Source organism: Echeneis naucrates, chromosome 12 (assembly GCF_900963305.1).
Source record: "Echeneis naucrates chromosome 12, fEcheNa1.1, whole genome shotgun sequence".
NCBI lineage: Eukaryota > Metazoa > Chordata > Actinopteri > Carangiformes > Echeneidae > Echeneis > Echeneis naucrates.
In genome coordinates, this window is record NC_042522.1 from 3,991,834 (window position 1) to 4,009,351 (window position 17,518).

General features: G+C 44.5%; 3 protein-coding genes across 7 annotated transcripts in view; 1 reads left to right on the forward strand and 2 right to left on the reverse strand.

Moving 5' to 3' along the window:
- sptan1 (spectrin alpha, non-erythrocytic 1) overlaps positions 1–5,558 on the forward strand; it is a 30,370-nt gene extending 24,812 nt beyond the window's left edge. The window contains exons 41-57 of one of the 3 annotated variants that reach the window (XM_029515582.1): positions 28–148; positions 476–597; positions 675–807; positions 899–997; positions 1,096–1,255; positions 1,455–1,531; positions 1,610–1,819; positions 1,956–2,252; positions 2,358–2,470; positions 2,801–2,818; positions 3,046–3,108; positions 3,720–3,774; positions 4,196–4,392; positions 4,490–4,543; positions 4,640–4,786; positions 4,876–5,023; positions 5,103–5,558. In XM_029515582.1, coding sequence (XP_029371442.1) covers positions 28–148; positions 476–597; positions 675–807; positions 899–997; positions 1,096–1,255; positions 1,455–1,531; positions 1,610–1,819; positions 1,956–2,252; positions 2,358–2,470; positions 2,801–2,818; positions 3,046–3,108; positions 3,720–3,774; positions 4,196–4,392; positions 4,490–4,543; positions 4,640–4,786; positions 4,876–5,023; positions 5,103–5,228 — 2,140 coding nt within the window. In that variant the 3' untranslated portion in view covers positions 5,229–5,558. The remainder of the gene's footprint in view (positions 1–27; positions 149–475; positions 598–674; positions 808–898; positions 998–1,095; positions 1,256–1,454; positions 1,532–1,609; positions 1,820–1,955; positions 2,253–2,357; positions 2,471–2,800; positions 2,819–3,045; positions 3,109–3,719; positions 3,775–4,195; positions 4,393–4,489; positions 4,544–4,639; positions 4,787–4,875; positions 5,024–5,102) is intronic. The other 2 variants (XM_029515583.1, XM_029515584.1) reach the window with 2 other exon arrangements.
- Positions 5,559–5,570: 12 nt separating this feature from the next.
- dync2i2 (dynein 2 intermediate chain 2) lies at positions 5,571–9,313 on the reverse strand. Of its 2 annotated transcripts, none has more exons than XM_029515585.1 (9): positions 9,102–9,313; positions 8,238–8,495; positions 8,049–8,158; positions 7,792–7,949; positions 7,432–7,541; positions 7,021–7,191; positions 6,174–6,406; positions 5,934–6,091; positions 5,571–5,856 (listed from the first exon to the last, which is right to left on the reverse strand). In XM_029515585.1, exons 1-9 carry the CDS (start codon positions 9,231–9,233, stop codon positions 5,618–5,620), a joined length of 1,569 nt encoding a protein of 522 aa, XP_029371445.1. In that variant the 5' UTR covers positions 9,234–9,313; the 3' UTR covers positions 5,571–5,617. The 2 variants fall into 2 exon arrangements, with proteins under 2 accessions (XP_029371445.1, XP_029371446.1); XM_029515586.1 differs by having other exon boundaries at positions 8,775–9,209.
- A 510-nt stretch (positions 9,314–9,823) lies between these two features.
- Positions 9,824–15,764, reverse strand: setb (SET nuclear proto-oncogene b). Of its 2 annotated transcripts, XM_029515589.1 has the most exons (8): positions 15,554–15,763; positions 12,659–12,716; positions 12,388–12,530; positions 12,112–12,215; positions 11,912–12,025; positions 11,566–11,736; positions 10,948–11,079; positions 9,824–10,822 (listed from the first exon to the last, which is right to left on the reverse strand). In XM_029515589.1, the coding sequence occupies exons 1-8, from the start codon at positions 15,621–15,623 to the stop codon at positions 10,802–10,804; spliced, it is 813 nt and encodes a 270-aa protein (XP_029371449.1). In that variant the 5' UTR covers positions 15,624–15,763; the 3' UTR covers positions 9,824–10,801. The 2 variants fall into 2 exon arrangements, with proteins under 2 accessions (XP_029371449.1, XP_029371448.1); XM_029515588.1 differs by lacking the exon at positions 9,824–10,822 and having other exon boundaries at positions 10,876–11,079; positions 15,554–15,764.
- Between the last annotated feature and the right edge of the window lie 1,754 nt (positions 15,765–17,518).

The following is a 17,518-nucleotide window of genomic DNA, read 5'->3' on the forward strand; positions in this document are numbered from 1 at the left end:
TGCTAAACCTTCCAATTCATCCCACAGAGAGAAGAAGTTGCTTGTGAGTTCGGAGGACTATGGACGTGATTTGACAGGTGTACAGAATCTGAGGAAGAAGCACAAGAGACTGGAGGCTGAGCTGGGAGCCCATGAACCAGCCATCCAGGTAAAGCAGTGATCTGTTCATCTCAATCCGTTGATCCGAGCGGACAGAGAGGATGGAGCCTTTCTGTCTGTACTGTCGGGGGGGAAAGAAGGGCAGAGGATAACTATACTTCAGTTAAATCAAAAGAGGTTCACTTGGTCATCCTTTAGGGAAGGAAAGGAAATGATGCCATAACAATCTTTTCCATCAGGTTTTCCAACAAGTTCAAAATGCCTCTTTACTTCAGCTCTGCACCTGATCTTCATCTCAATCTCAGAGAGAGATAGGTTCCCAGTAACACAGCTGTGTGATGCAGTGACCTGATGTGCCCTGTGCTTTTACTCTCAGTCTGTGCTGGACACTGGGAAGAAGCTGTCTGATGACAACACCATTGGCCAGGAGGAGATCCAGCAGAGGCTTGCCCAGTTCGTTGACCACTGGAAAGAACTGAAAGACTTTTCTGGAGCAAGGTAAGCCTGGTGCTGGGGGGGGTCACTGCTGCAACCTAAAGACACAGTGTGTGAGTACATGTGTGTGTTTTTCTCAGGGGGCAGAGGCTGGAGGAGTCACTGGAGTACCAGCAGTTTGTGGCAAATGTAGAAGAAGAAGAAGCCTGGATTAATGAGAAGTTGAATTTAGTAGGGAGTGAGGACTATGGAGACACGCTGGCTGCTGTGCAGGTGCTGTTCACTGGCAGAGAATCAAATCAGACTTTAACAGTAACTATGGTGATGAGATTTTGAGTGTCAAGAACACTTTTGCTTTTTACAGGGTTTGCTGAAGAAGCATGAAGCATTTGAAACGGACTTCACAGTGCACAGGGACAGAGTCAACGATGTGTGTGCTAACGGAGAGGAGCTGATCAAGAAGGTGCAGGGACTTTTTTTTGTTGTTGTTGTTGATATTGGTGTGAGTTGTGCAGAGTGGGCTCAGAAGCAGAGGTACATTAAGATCTCTGTTTCCATCAGAACAACCACCATGTGGACAACATCAGTGCCAAGATGTCAGCTCTGCGAGGCAAAGTGTCAGAGCTGGAGAGGGCAGCGGCTCAGAGGAAGGCCAAGCTGGATGAAAACTCTGCCTTCCTGCAGTTCAACTGGAAGGCTGACGTGGTGGAGTCCTGGATTGGTATGAACACAGAGACTGTCTCTCATGAGCACCAGAGCTGTATTAAATTTTTATGCTTAGCTAAGATAACCTCACCCTGGGTTTGCTGCCCCAAGTACAAAACTGTACCTGCAGTGATTATATGGAAGCTACAGTCCAGGCAGGTGGGTGTTCATCTTCTTAGAACAGTTGTGAATCTGTGGATGTGATTTGTGTTCAGGTGAGAAAGAAAACAGCCTGAAGACTGATGACTATGGCAGGGACCTGTCATCTGTGCAGACTCTGCTCACCAAGCAGGTACCTCCACCACACTGCTGTTCATTTACACTGCGTCATCTCACTTTTCCCACTGATCCTTTTTCCTCTGTTCTGCAGGAGACATTTGATGCCGGCCTGCAGGCCTTCCAGCAGGAGGGTATCACCAACATCACGGCTCTGAAGGACCAGCTGTTGGCCACCAAGCATGTCCAGTCAAAAGCCATCGAAGCTCGCCATGCTGCCTTGATGAAGCGCTGGAACCAGCTGTTGTCCAACTCAGCCGCTCGCAAGAAGAAGCTTCTGGAGGCCCAAGAACACTTCAGGAAGGTAAGGAAACTAGGAAAGATCTTGTTTAGAAGTTGTTTTTGACTCTAGACTGAAGAACAAATATACTCAAAGCTTAAATGCTGATAACGCCTCTTATCAAAGAATCAGTGACTTGATGATCTCTTTCCCACACCAGGTTGAAGATTTATTCCTGACATTCGCCAAGAAGGCTTCAGCCTTCAACAGCTGGTTTGAGAATGCAGAGGAAGATCTGACAGACCCAGTGAGGTGCAACTCTCTGGAAGAGATCCGGGCACTGAGAGATGCGCACGAGGCCTTCCGCTCTTCACTCAGCTCAGCTCAGGCTGACTTCAACCAGTTGGCTGAGCTGGACCAGCAGATCAAGAGCTACCAGGTGGTTTCCAACCCCTACACCTGGTTCACCATGGAGGCCCTGGAAGAGACCTGGAGGAATCTGCAGAAAATTATCAAGGTCCCCACATCACAGATGAAACATAAATAGGCATAAATTGAGGTAGACACCTCAGCTGTTTGAACTCCAGTGCAGCAGCTTTAATACTGCGTGTTTCCTTTGTAGGAGCGAGAGCTGGAGCTACAGAAGGAACAGAGGAGACAGGAGGAGAATGACAAGCTGCGTCAGGAGTTTGCACAGCATGCCAATGCCTTCCACCAGTGGCTGCAGGAAACCAGGTAGACGAGCAGTGTTTAATGTGGAGGTGCTGAGGATGAAATGTCTGTTGCTGAACTTACAGTCGTTACCTTGGTGATGACTCATGTGCGATAGTGCTTTGTGCTGCGTTGATCCGCCTGCCAACTGGTGAAGTGTTTGCTGCCCTGGCATGCTCTGATATCTTTGTCAGAGAGCAAACATTTTGTAAAACAACATGATGAGCCAGTGGTTTGTCCAGTGGTCAGTGTTGTTTCTTCGTGTTGTTAATGTATATTTGTTTCTTTTTTTTTCTCTCCCTTCTTCAACTTGGCTGCTTCCTCGCTGGTGTTGGGGATCGCTGTGCTAATCAGGACTTATCTTCTGGATGGGTTAATATCACTTTTTCTCTTTTTATAATGCAATGCCTCAAAGGTCTGAGACCAGGAGGATCTGATCTCAGACCTTTGGACTGTCTGTCTGAGTGTTAAATTCTGCTGATGCTGATGATCTGTGAGGTTGGTGTTTTAAATGATCCAGTCTGGTAAGACCAGTCTGTTGATTAATTTTTTTCTGTCTCTCTGTCTCATGTGTGACCCCTGGTCCTGTCTCTGAATAGCATAGCCTATCGACGAGTTATCTGTGTCTATCAGTACCAGGTTGCTGATGATCTTTCTGGAAGGTCAACCTCTCTCAAGCCTAGATCTGGTTTCCTTTGCTTCCTCTGACCTCACGCACTGAGGGCTGTGTGACCTCATGCACTTCAGTCTGAAATCTGTGGTGTTCCCAGCACCTCTCCACTCTACTAACTCTCACCCAGTCCTCAGACTTACAGCAGCAGGCTGCAGTCAGCACTGCTTTCCACTCATGGACTGGATAGAGATTAGCTGGTGAAGTGTGAGCTGCAGGAATGGAAATTGCACCTGTCATTTGAAGGTGGTATCAGTCCCATTGGGTCACTGTGGTTTATTTTTCAGCAGAATTTATCCTGCTGCATCCTTCAACACTGATGACCTTCAGTGATCTTCTGCAGTTTCCACTCCTGTGTGCAGGAGCCCCCCGTTGCATGGTTTGGGTTACCAGTAGATCTTTTAGAGCATTAATTCATCTGCACTCTGACAGTAGAGAGAGAATAACAGACCTAAACACTGAAGTACCAGTTAATCTGCACACCTATTCATCTTTCATAAAAGTTTCTGTGGGATGTCGTAGGGAGTGTGTTGTCCTCACAGTGTGCACCGGTGTGAGTGCAGGAACTGTCCAACCTCTAACAGTGATCTCTGCTGCTGTCAGGTCGTGTATGGTGGAAGAGTCTGGTACCCTGGAGTCCCAGTTGGAGGCCACCAAGGTAAATATGACTGCTTGTCAACATCAGTGCTGCTGCAGGAGGTGAGAACACAGTGATGGTCTTGTTCCACCACTCAGACAACCTCTCACATCTGGCTTTGGACAAAATCACCTGAGTCAAGTGGCACTGATTTGAATTGGTAGTTATTATTTCAGGGCAACATTCTGATGAACACGCTCAGTTTCAAACCTCTTCCTGCTGTTCTGACACAGAGCAGTCGTGAGTCCAGAAGAGTGTTGTTAAACCACAAATACTGACATCACTCACTATGATTGTGAGTCAGAGCAGAAAAGCTTACCTATGATTTGTTTGTTTTTTTTTAAATAAAGACTTCTGTGTATTTTGGTGTAAAAAGGGCATAATAGGTTTTTGTCCTGAGCTGAGCTGGACACCATGTGACCTCTTCTATTGATGTGTGCAGCGTAAGCACCAGGAGATCCGAGCCATGCGCAGCCAGCTGAAAAAGATTGAAGATTTGGGTGCAGCTATGGAGGAAGCGTTGATCTTGGACAACAAGTACACAGAGCACAGCACAGTGGGCCTGGCCCAGCAGTGGGACCAACTGGACCAATTGGGAATGAGGATGCAGCATAACCTGGAGCAGCAGATACAGGCCAGGTACACTGACCTTCAGTTTGACCTAGTCCATTTTAGACACCACATTAAGGTGGTATTACTGAACTCTGATCTTAACTGGGCCCTCTCTTTCTCTCAGGAACACCACCGGAGTGACAGAAGAGGCCCTGAAGGAGTTCAGCATGATGTTCAAGTTAGTGATCTGCCTCCATCATGGCCTCCATCATGACCTCCATCATTTCTGTGTCTAAACCAATGAATCAATGCCTCATGTTCTGTTTGTTGTCAGACATTTTGACAAGGAGAAGTCCGGCCGTCTCAACCACCAGGAGTTCAAGTCCTGTCTGCGCTCACTGGGCTACGACCTGCCCATGGTGGAAGAAGGAGAACCAGATCCTGAGTTTGAAGCCATTCTTGACACTGTGGATCCCAACAGGTCTGTGACGTGTAGGGGGCAGTACTCTTTGTATTTTCCACAATATTGTATTTGGGGCCTAACTGAGGATTGTGTGTGTCTGTGTGCAGGGATGGTAATGTGTCGCTGCAGGAGTACATGGCATTCATGATCAGCCGCGAGACAGAGAATGTCAAGTCCAGTGAGGAGATAGAGAGTGCGTTCCGAGCTCTCAGCACTGAGAACAAACCTTACGTGACTAAAGAAGAGCTCTACCAGGTCAGCGCAGTTCTCTGCTCTAAATTTGGATTCAGGGTCTTATCTTTATGGAGGTCTAATCTATCCCCTTCTCTTTCAGAACCTGACCAAGGAGCAGGCAGACTACTGTCTCTCACACATGAAGCCGTACCTTGACAGCAAGGGCCGAGAGCTGCCATCTGCTTTCGATTTTGTCGAATTCACCCGCTCACTCTTCGTAAACTGATCCCCACCAGTGACCAATCGGGACGCGTTTTCCCCCCACACACTTCAACACGAACACACGGCTGAAACTGCATGACTGTGGCACTAGGAAAACTCACTAATAACAACTGTCTGTTCTATTAATCTCGCTCTACCTTAACTTTGTGCTTCTCATGATAGCATAGTGGATCTGTCTGCATTTGAATGTGATTGTTTTAGCTGGTTTAGCTTGTGCTTTCGATGAATTTAAGAACCTAATAGTAACAACAATGTTGTACCAACACCTGAACAACTGCAGTGTGCTTTAATAAACGCTACTGATTAGAACTGGAAACCTCCACTCTGATTGTTATTGACTCTTTAACTTTTTTTTTTTATTAATTTTTCAACAAAACAGTCCTGTAATGGGTCTTACTCTGCCACCTGATTGGCTATCTGCTCAAGCTGGCTCCTCTCTCTGGGGTTCTGCTCTGTCAGATCTGCACTCAGCTCCCAAACACCAACAGTCCCATCCATGTTTCCTACGGCCAAGAGGTGGGAGCTCTGACGGTTGAAGGCCAAACAAGTAGCAGCTTGTCTTGCAGTTCCCTGTCCGATGGTGGCGACTGGCCTCAGAGACCTACGACCCAGGTCAAAAATCTGTACCTCACCTGAGATGGAGAGAGAGACTTTGAGAATTGTCTTATGTGGGTCTAGTGGCTCTGTTGTGTATGTTTGGATGTTGCACCTTGTCCTGTGGCTGCAGCAAAAACCAGGGGTCTGGTTGGAGACCACTCAACCTGGAACACATAGGTCTCTGAGACCCTGAGAGACATGAGCGGGTTGGGTTGTAGCATAGAGTGGAGGTGGGCCAGACCATCTGTCCCTGCACTCACAAACAGGTTCCTGCAAACAAAACAAGTCCAAGTCACAGATGGGTCACCTGTACAATACCTGCTCTCAGTGTATGTGTATATGTGTGAGTGACCTGTGGAAAGGGGAGCAATGTATGGAGTGGACAGGGCCGCTGTGTGGCCTGAATGAGAAGACCGCTGGTGCTCTCAGAGTCACAGTCTGGTCCTTGGTGGAAACGGCAGCCGGCGTCTTTGAGGAGAAGGAACACCTGAGCAGCAGGCCCCCCTCAGAGCCTACCAGGAAGGTGTCAGGGTCCCACACAGACAGAGCCAGAGAGGTGACACCCACATTGCTGCTGCCTGGGGCCTGTGGGCAATGCACAACTCAAACTGTCACACACCCACACCAATTTCAAACAGGTGGCAAAAACCAACATAAAGGGAGAAAACTGACTTTATCTCTAAGAGTCCCAGAATGCAATACTATGAACATTATACTATGAGTGGTTAACAAAATATTGAGCATAGGTGTTTTGTCATTGACTCATTTAGCATAGTACATACTGCATGTTCCACAGTGACGGGAATAGACTAGTGTATCTGATGCAATAATTCACTTCAGCAACTTTGTTTCCAATTAATCAGTTATTTGCTGAAATGTTTTTATGAAATCCACCCATCCAAGTATCATCCATGATCACCTGAGGATCATTTACAAAACAACATACGGACAGGTTGACCACATAATCACCTCCTGTTATCACTTTTAGCCTTTATTCTGAAAAGTCAGGCTAACTCATCACCCTTGAGACAAGTTCCTGTCTTGTTTGGGTCCCTCAACACTCGTGCACACCTCCATGTGAAAACTGTCAGGGTATTAATGTAATGGACGAAGTCAATCTGGAAGGCTTTAATACTCTCTCTGCTGCTCTTCCCTGTCAGAGTTCAGTTTCAGTCACATTACATGATCCTGAGATTCACCTTGAGGCTGATGCTGCTGTTGTGAGGAAGCTGCTGTTGTATTAGAGCATAGGCGGACTTCAGGACAAGCCTGCCCTGCTCCGAGTCCACTGTCCACAGCAGTACCCTCCCCCCTGAACCAGCACTCAGCACCCCAAACTCTCCTTTCTCCTGCAAGGGTACCCAGGCAACCTAAAACACAGACACAGACACACACACAAAGTGTCTAATCAGACTAAATAATCAATAGCCAGTTTACCTCATGCAATGGCCCTTTCACTTCATATCAGCCTCACCAGTGGCAATAATCAGTCATCAACATACAATATTGTATTTTATAACTGATCATGTGACACTGAACTGACCTTGAATGACCCATATGTCATCAGTCGTCAGGGTCATTGCCAATGTCATCACATGCTCTCTACCGACCTGATAAATGGGCTCCCTGTGGCTGTCTGCTGACATCCCAGTCAGGGCTAGCACAGGGTCCTGAGTCCGACTGGTGTCCCAGATCACCACTTCTCCACTGTACAGACCCCCTGCAAGTACACACATGGTTCCATAATGAGTTCTGCTTACACAATTTCCAATCACAAAAACACCTGTCAGTGAAACCATCTTGAAGCAACACAGCAACATTTCCAAATGTATTATCAGGATCATTTTAACATGACAACATGTCTCGGAATTAGGTGAATCTTCTTAGCTCAGGTCTTGGGTTAGGGTCAGGTTTTCTGTTACTAGTTGACCTGTGTGAGGTCTCACAGTGTGAGAGCACAGACAGTGTACCTGCGATGAGGGCAGGCTTCTCAGGGTGACAGGACAGAACGGTGATTGCAGTGTGAACATCGATGACCAGATCAGCTTGTCTGGGTCTTAGACTCTGACTGTTTAGATTCCATGTACATAGATACGACCTCTCAGTGCCCCAGTGTCCTTCATCAATCCTGTGCAGAAAACACACAGCTGAATTACGCTGACCACATGGCAACAATTTTTTGGTTATATTTTAAGACACATGTAATTAGTTGTAATTAGTAACATACCGACCATAGGCACAAGCAATAACTGAACCTGTACATGTCCAGGACACACTTGTCACATGAAGATCTCTCTCTTGGGCAATGGGATGCTGCAGACGATGGAGACAGGAAACCTGTAAACATGGAGGAAAGGCCTTATACACATTCTCTATGAATGAAGGATCCGCCTCCTGTTTTGTCTATCCTGCTTACCAGCTGACTGTGATCACCCCAGTTCGCCTGGAACCCATCGAAGGCGTGACCCCTTGCATTTTTGACCAACTCTGTGATGACTGTTTCCTCAATACGCTGCAGGAAGTCCTTCAGGTCAGGTGGGCCTGGCTGGTGGTTCTGCTGGAGCGGCTGCTCAGATGTCTGGTCCTGTGGCTCTGTTTGGGTGCTGCTAGTGGTTGTGGACGTGGTCTGGATTTGAGCCTCATCACTGTGGACCGCTCTGGTTTGACAGGCTCTCTGAAACACAAGCAAGAGATGGATCCAAATCAGATTGAGAGTACAATTGATGTAACTTAATCAGGTCCTATATTAATGATCAGTTGTCATATTTGATTGGGCGACGACAGACAGGCAGCTAGAGGGAGTTGCACACAGTTACAGACAAGTACAGACAGCTAGACACAGTTAAAGGCAGCCACAGAAAACTACTTCCAGTTACAGACAGTCACAGACGGTTATAGGTAGTTACAGACATCTGGTCCAAACTCCTTGATGTTCACCGCTGCTCCAACTTACCGACTCCCTCTCAGACTGCTGGGATTTCCGCCAATCTGAGAGGACAGTCACGGGCTCTGGAGCTTCGTCGGAAAACATGCTAATGAGCTAACAGCTCTTTCAGCATTCCTCTGCAAACGCCACTATTTACGAATCAGTTCGCGTCTCCTTGGTTACAGACAGGATATCCGGTTTAAGAACGCTCTGGGTTCACTTCCGCTTTATCTTCAGGATAAAATTCCCACTGGGGTCCGCTTATGTGTCATGAATTCAGACATACCAAAGAGAAGATGGAGGATCTGTGACCGGAGCTAATGTCTCCGATCTCTCACTAAACCCACTGCTCACCGGACCAGCAGGCTCCTGAACCCTGGGCTGACTGACGGCGGGGGCTGTGGCCCTAAAACACACTGGTCCTGTCTGCAGACTCCAGGGCCTCCATGTCAGCTTGAACTGTGTGTGTGACCTCTGACTGAGCATGTGCACCTGCTGTGGGAGGTTAGACCATCCGGACACAATGAAGGTAGGAAACGAGATGATTGACGCAGCCGACAGCGTCCCCCGCGTAACGTGTCTGCCCCTATTGGCTAAAGAACTACATGACAGACAGCTACAGGCCGCACATCCAGCACTTACTCCCACCTGTAATCACACAAACACACACCAGCCACGCTTCTCTGTGTATTATGTAATGACTTTTCTTTGGGAAGCTTCAAATTGGTGGACTGGGGAGTTCCTCACCAGTCTGCCTCTTCAGCTTTGTTTTTGTCACTCTTACATTGCATCTCCATCCTTGTGACTCATGCTTCATTCTATTATCCTGTTCCTTTGAACTTGATAAAAATGTGAACTAAATGAGCAACACAATCTAAAAATCCAGCTGCTCACCCCAACCTGGCTGGACTGCAGCAGGAGACTGATAATATAAATGTAGGCCTCCATTACACAATTGACCCCCTGTGACACCTGTGAGGTGTAACCACCTGATTGGCAGCTCCTTGAGAACAAAAATCATTGCTAACCCTTTTGTCCAGCATCAGTCAAATGTCCCACCTCTGACCAAACTGCACTAAACATCAGGTACACATTTATTTATTGTAACAAAGCAACTGGTACACTTAATTTAACCCTTAATTGTGAACAGGTTTCCAGTGGAACAGGAGAAACGTTGCAGAAATCTTCCTCTCCCATCTCTAAATTTTAAGTCAAGCCCAAAATTAGATATTTAGGTTGTTTTTATAAAAAAAATGTACATTTCAAACTGTTATGGGTGCCTGAAAAAGAAGATAATGAAAATTTATTCAACAGAAGTCCAGAATTGGTGTCAAAGCCCTGCTGCCCAACCACACCCCCCTCCCTCCCATTAAACTGTGTACAATTAACAACTGTCTTACTAAGGTACATGAATATCCCAAAAACATTTACAACAGTTGAAAGGAACAAGCTGGTGCTTTCAATCAGTTCCATTAGTACAATAATTCATAAAGGAAAATGCAACTTCTAATAAGCCTTAGTACCCCCCCACCAACCACTGGATATATTATAATATACATTTATATATAAAAGTGGCTAAAGATGCTATGATTGAGTTATCACTGCACCATGGCTTATTTTTATTGAACGCACAACTTCAACAGAAACTGTCATTTCATATCCTACATAAAAATTGCTATTGTACGTATTTTAAATCTACGTAGGATGACGTGCAGAATGCTACAAATTTTTTTTTTTTTATCCTTTTGCATGTCTTTGGGAGATGTAGAGAAACAATGAAAGTTGAGACTTCCAGAGAGCCACTGACACCCCTACTCCAGTGCGATCCGCAGAGACCTGCTTTGTGTGGAGCTGGTCTGTAGACATGGTGTGGACAGGCCTTGGCTGCAGAGGAAGAGGATGGACAGGCTGACAACACACAGGAAAATTCTTTTTTTACAAAACCCCCCCACCCACCCACCCACCCAATCCCACCCCAAAACAAAATACGTTGCTCCCATGGGTTTCAGGATGATCACAGAAGGAGGACTGGGAAAAGGTGTTGGCTGAAACATTTAATCGTCCTCTCCGTCATCCTGGAAGGAAGCAGATCAAGAGAGTGACAGGTTATTTTAGGATTACTGTCATCTGAGTGAAACTGAGTTCAACATCTAAGGGACATGAACCAGAGTTGGCTCAACCCCCCAGTTTTCATCCTTACTTCTCCATCTTCTCCATCACCATCATCTTCATCTTCACCTTCCTCTTCCTCCCCCTCATCAATATCTTCCAGACCCTCCTCCTCCTCGTCATCATCATCACCATCACCTTCTTCATCTTCCATGTCAGGTACCTAGGGAACATTTATATGTCAGACCTGATGACCTTTGACCAAGCCTGAGCTTCATTTACAGTTTGGACCAGTTGCGCACACGGGAAACAGGAATATTAAAATGAATTCAAAATCAAATCAATTTATCTAGCGCCAAATTATAACAGAGTTACATCAATGCACTTCACACATAGGACAGGTCTAGACCAAACTGTTAATGGAGTTGATAAAGGAGACCTTACAAATGCAGTGAGTAAACCTGAAAACATCAGAAACTTTCAAACGTGTACATCGTGAAAGCATTGTGGTTTTCTGCAACCATTTGTGCGGTTCAACAGGAGGTAAAGCTGAGAACTAGATGAGAAGACCAAGACAACTTTCAGGCAAAACTGCAAACTCTCGGATCTCTACGTGTGCGATTCCATTTCATGTCTCACCAGTTGGACCCCTGCCAACTAAAAGTTTTAATTAATACTATAATGAACCAGCATGAAGAACGAGTCCTACCAGGTAGTACTGAAGTGGGTTTGGCCAGATGTCATCCTTGATCACTTCTCCCAGCTCATCAGCTCCTGCATCTGAGTGGTCAGTGAACCAGGTGAAGAAACTCTCTGGCTCCTCGTGCTGCCTTTTCTTCCCGGCTTTGTTTGGCGTCTGACCTGTGCGCTTTGTCAGGTCCTAGGGGAGGAAATGGGCTTGGTCAAGGATATGTGTTATAAAATGTTTATTGATAAGAGAAAAAAACAACACCTGGAGGACTGAAGAGCAAAAATTTCCCCAGTCCTTAAGTTGAGGGGGTTAAACAACTTTGTGAAATAGCAAACATAAATAAGCAAAAGACAGTGACACTGACCTTTCCAGCTTTCCATTTGATTTCAGAGGACTTGGAAACAGGATCTCCACTTTCGTTTACGTTAAACTCTTTGGAGAGGGCTTTGTTCTCAAAGTAGGGGTTCTCGTCGAAATACTGTAAGAAACAGAACATGCCCGTGTCACATCACTATCACATGTTCAATTGGACCCGATGACCACAGAGTGAATAAGAAAACTCACAAAATCTATTCTATATCCAGACTTGATGTCCTCAAACTCAGTCACCTCCACCCTTGACAAGTAATGAAGTGCTTCTTCGTCTTCCTCCCCCAGAAGAGCTGAAACTACAGGTCAGACAACAGATGCCATTACATCCTGATCACTGTGTTTACGCTGACATTCAACAGAAAGGCGGCGGTGTAAAATTATCATGACCATGTTTATCCTTTGATGGTTATTGTTGTTTTCTCCTTCATCACATACACACAAAATCAGGACAGCAAAATAAGACTTTACCTTGTGGATGGTTGACAAATGTTGTGACCCAGAAGTTGGGGATTTTGGCTATGAGTTCCGATCTCTTCTGAAAGAACGGCTGGCGTAATTTGTTGTACTTCTGCTCTACTTTTAAAATTTCTTCACTAGCCTGTTCATTCAGTCTGGAGGGAGGACACAAGCAAGAAGGGGAAAAGGAAGAAGGAAGAAGAAAAAAAAACAAAACAAAACAAAAAAAGATCATCTCCTCTGCACGGCCCACATTTCACTGCCAAAGAATATTCAGACTCACCTGTCAATTTCATTCTGTACTTCATCAATGTGTTCAATGGCTTCCTGTTGCTCTTTTTCTAAAAGGAAGAGCAAACTTAATAAACGAGGGCAACAGACGACAAATATGGCTTAACTTAAATCACCCAGAGACTGAGGCGACTGGTGTAAGGAGGAGTCGGCTGTCCCCTCTTAAATCCCCGAAAACCCTGACAGGAGTTTTAGTTCTTTTTCCAGACAGACTCACTTCAGACACATTTCCTATCACTTCACTAGTCTTTCGTGTGCTATCATTGAGGATTAACAACAACATGTTAAGACATTGCTTTCAGTGGTCTCTGTGATCGAGTGGAATGTCTAGAATCACAGATTTTGGTGTTTGATTCCCAGCTTACCTGAATTCTTAATAATTTCATATCAAAAGTAAAATTTGAAATTTCCAATTACAAATTGTTCAAAAAGTTCGATAATGCTCTTTTCCAAATACATTTGATCCTTTTAAATGTTATTGTGTTTTGTTCTGTTCCTCGGGTCATTTTTGCAGATATTCTCACAGAATTAATCATATTTCCACATTGGTTTAGAATGGTTTAATAGGAGCACTGTTTACTTTTTCTTCCTCTCCAATGAACTCATAAAATATTTTATTTCAGAGTTTTAAGAATTTATTAGAATAGGAAATTGTCAGTTACAAAATAAAAATATGAATCTAAACATTTTTTTTTTAATATTTATGATTTTTGACAAAAACCTACCAAATGTCCAGCTGACTACAAGAAGATAAAATTCACTGGGTTTGAGTTGAGTGTTACCTATTATAGCACTCTAGACTGTGGTGACTGGATGTGCTCATTTTAGTCTTGGCCAACATCCAATACCTAATATCACAATACAATTCATTTTAACTTGATATACAGTAATATATTTGAGCTAAACTTTTGTTGATTGGGACCGAATAATTAACCCAAATATAATCAAAGTCGCAATGTGGCTAAAGGCAGTATCGAAATTGCAGGAGCTAAAAAGTTTAAAAGGTGGCAATATATGTCCTCAAAATAACCATGGTAACACCATAAGTATTGGGATATTACAGACAGACACCAATGACACACAGCATTGTGTTATCCTGACTTGATCATTATTTCGCATTATGTTTCATAGCAAACTGATACTGGCTGCCCAGCTGTCTTTACTTCTGCTCAACGTGCATTTAAGAATGACCACTATATAGTTGTATTTCTTCCATCTCGCAGTTTGGTGACTGTAATACATTAGCTTCATTAAGAATCACATCATCTGCATACACAGCTGCCTTTTCCTCTCTGTCTTTCTGTAAAGACCACTGAGCCCACTCCTCAATAGAAATAGAGGTCCTCAGGGAATGCACAAGTGAATTTTTACACAGCAAAATGTCAACCAAAGGAAATGCCTTGGCCACTATTCCTTCAAATATAGTTAGAGATATAAATAAATAAATACACACACAGACACCAACAACAACACTTCACTATGACTTACTGATTTTTTTTTTTTTTTCATGAAGTCAGGTTTTAAGTAGATTTAAGATTCTTTTCCTTGGTGAACCAGGCTTGAAACCAGGTCCAACCAGGTTTTTAAAACTATATGAATATAAAAATAGAGATATAGAGAAATCACAATTCGGCTAAGTGCAATATACAGATTTCCAGATCTGATATTTTAAGATGAAAGGTTGAGGCTCACCACGGACCAAGAAACTCCAGCTAACAAATCATATTCTCCAGAAATTATTTTTATTTTCATTTATTTATTTTCATTAATTAATTAGTAGCCGTGCAAACTGAAACTTTGAGACTGATAGATTTAGATAAAATATTTTTTTCCACAAAACGTTACTTTACCTCTGAATTAAGTCGATTGTAAACGTAATTTTAATTTTAAATGTCACCTCACATTAACTTTACACAAACATCGCATCATTAAATAAACAAAGTGTTTTTAACGTGCATTAAACACGTTTTAACGCGGAAGAGTCTGGTTGTGCCTGAATGTGATGGTGGTTTGTTTTCAACGCCTGGACCGCCTCTCAATGTACTTTTACATTGTGTGTATGTGTGTGTTCGGTGGATCCATGGAACAGACCCGCTGCCTCCTGCAGTCTGGAGCTTCCTGTTGCTGCTAAAGGCGGCCTGGTTTGAATGAGGGGCTTGACGACGTCTCTCTGCAAAACGCTGTCTGCCTCTCACTGATAACACAACCCCAGCTCCGCCACAGTCCGTGTGCTCGCTACACACACGAACACACAACTCCGCCTCTCTGCTACATTATCGCTTTCCAGAAGAAGAACGCGCGCTTGTTTACATTTTGCTCAACTAACCTGCACACAAAAGCAGAGATCGCAAGCGTTGTTGTGTTGAACTGAACTGCTAACACCAACGTTATCAGCACTCGGCCCGTCTTGTCTAGTGGGAAACAGGATACGGTGACTGTTGCACTTGCTAGTACTGAGTGCAAACAGCCGTGTGGAGCTCCGGACACAAGCGTGAACAGGGAGACGCGCCTCCTTACAACAAACTCTCCGAAACTGTCCGCAGAAACAGCTACTGCACATCCCGCTGCACGCATCTATTTGTATATTCGTATGCAATATAAATATTGGCCTAGTCCATCTCTACTAGCTGTTAATAGCCAGTGTAAGCTAATAGCTAGCTAAACCATCATCCTGGCTAAAGAGTTAGCCTTTGCTAGCATGCTACATTACTGAGGAGTCCTGCACAACAGCGTTATATCTCGGTGTGTATATGCAGGAATTTTCAATGCAGGTCTTCTGCGCGATTTCAACTCGGTACTGCGCAACGAACTACGATGCAAATAACAAAACGGCGAAAAACAAATGAAAATGGCGTTGTACAGGATAACCGCCATTCCTTAACGTTACCGGAGGTCTCGTCCGCTCCGTCGTGATTTGAATTCTCCTTCCTACTGACTTTCGCCGATGACGCCGACATGGTTGTCTCTCTCCGTGGCTCTCTGGACCAGATGTACGTCCCGGGCGGTCTGAAACTCTTCTCTGTGGGACAAAAGTTACTTCCACCTTTCACAGTGCGTGTCTTGGAGCCCACGGTGAGGAGGAATGAGCGCAGCTTTGCACGCTTGTTTCCCTCTGTGGCCCCCGGTCAGTCAACATATTTATTGTGCTCTACTTCCGCCCAGCGGCCGGAGTGTGACACTGCAGTCTTTCCAGGCACCAAACTTTATTATTTAGGGAAAAAAAAACAAAGAATACCCTTGACAGGGCACCAGTCCATCACAGGGCTAACACACATAGACAGACAGAGACAATCAACAACTGACACATACACTCAGACCGAGGGACAATTTTAGAGTCACCAATTGAAGTTCGTCAGGCAAGCATAGGGAGAACATGCAAACAAAAAGGTCCCAGACCTGGAAACCAAACTTATGATCTTCTTGTTGTGGGGGCAATAGCGCTAACCGCCATACTGCCCTGCTGTATTCATAAACAGCAAGATATTATCAATCTGAACTTATCCACAGAGAGAGTCATGGCTGAGCCTAAACCTGTTGCTGTTGTATATTAAACTGACACAGAAGGTAACTTTTCTTTCAGTATGCATATCTATTATAGAGTTGTTGAAGTAGTTAACCCTACCAAGCATCCCATTATCATTGGGTATAAATGGTTTAATGTCTTCTGAAGTGAAATTGTTTTCAGGCAAAGTCTATTAGTCTGGCCACATTTCAACAACTACAGAAAAGACTGTAGTTTTGAGACATTTCTGGTTCCCCATCATGTACTTTAATTGTTATAACCTTGTGAACTTTAAGCTCCTACCAGTAAACCGTAGACTACAACAGCAGGTCAATAACTAATTTGTACATTTCATTACTAAAGATAAGTGTTAGCCTTTGTCAAGTAATTAAAGGCACTCTGGGGAGGAGGGCCTCACTTTAACGTTCACTAAATGTTGTCTACTCCCAATGTGTCACTTGATCAGGCAGGTTTTCATCAAGTGCAGCCATTAGCAGAAACATGAAGATGTGCTGTTCACATTTATTTTATGGCCTTGCTCACTTAATCTGTGGCTTGTGATTTTAATGAAACTTTACCTATCCTGCTTAGTTTTTAATGATGCACGCAATCAAGCACAGTGCCTGTATGACGATGCAGTTTAAATCAGTAACAGCGCCAGAAATTCTTAACTGGGGGGCTGGGGGGGTGGCTGGATTTTTCATTGGGGGGGTATACGAATTTTAACCCCCTGTCGGTCACACATAGACACACGCACTCTAGCTCTCTCGTATACGCTAACCTTTTCGTAATGTGTGATTTGATTGGTTTGATGTTACAGCTTTGACAGCTCTCCCAGCAACGGCATAGCAAGGCAGCAGCTGATTGTTTATGCTGCTTACAGTATTTTTATTTTTGCTTGGGGGGGCTTAGGAGGGGCTAAGAGTGGGTGGGGTGGGGGTTCCCCACCCAAATGTATTACAACATTAATGAAGATACATTCAGAACTTTATCATTCGTTAAGAGAAACCGAAGCAGGGTGATATTTATATAATACAATTCATTGTATTTTATGGGCCTCTACCCAAGGAGAAGATACCCGGTTCAGTTTTACAACAAAATAATTTTTTGGTTTTCGTTTTCTACCAGTTATCCGCTTTATGGAATACATATTTAGCGCTTGAAATCCATAAGTGATTGCATGTAATTGTAGGTCTTTTCTCCGCTCAGACCTGCCATACCTGTGTCAGAGGAAGTTGGAGGCTCCGACATTCCACTTCTGCAGGTGCACTGAATAGTCAAATATGATTGGTTCATTCAGCTGCTCTGTCATCCAATCCTGCCGTGCTCAGATGACGTCAGTGTTGCGTG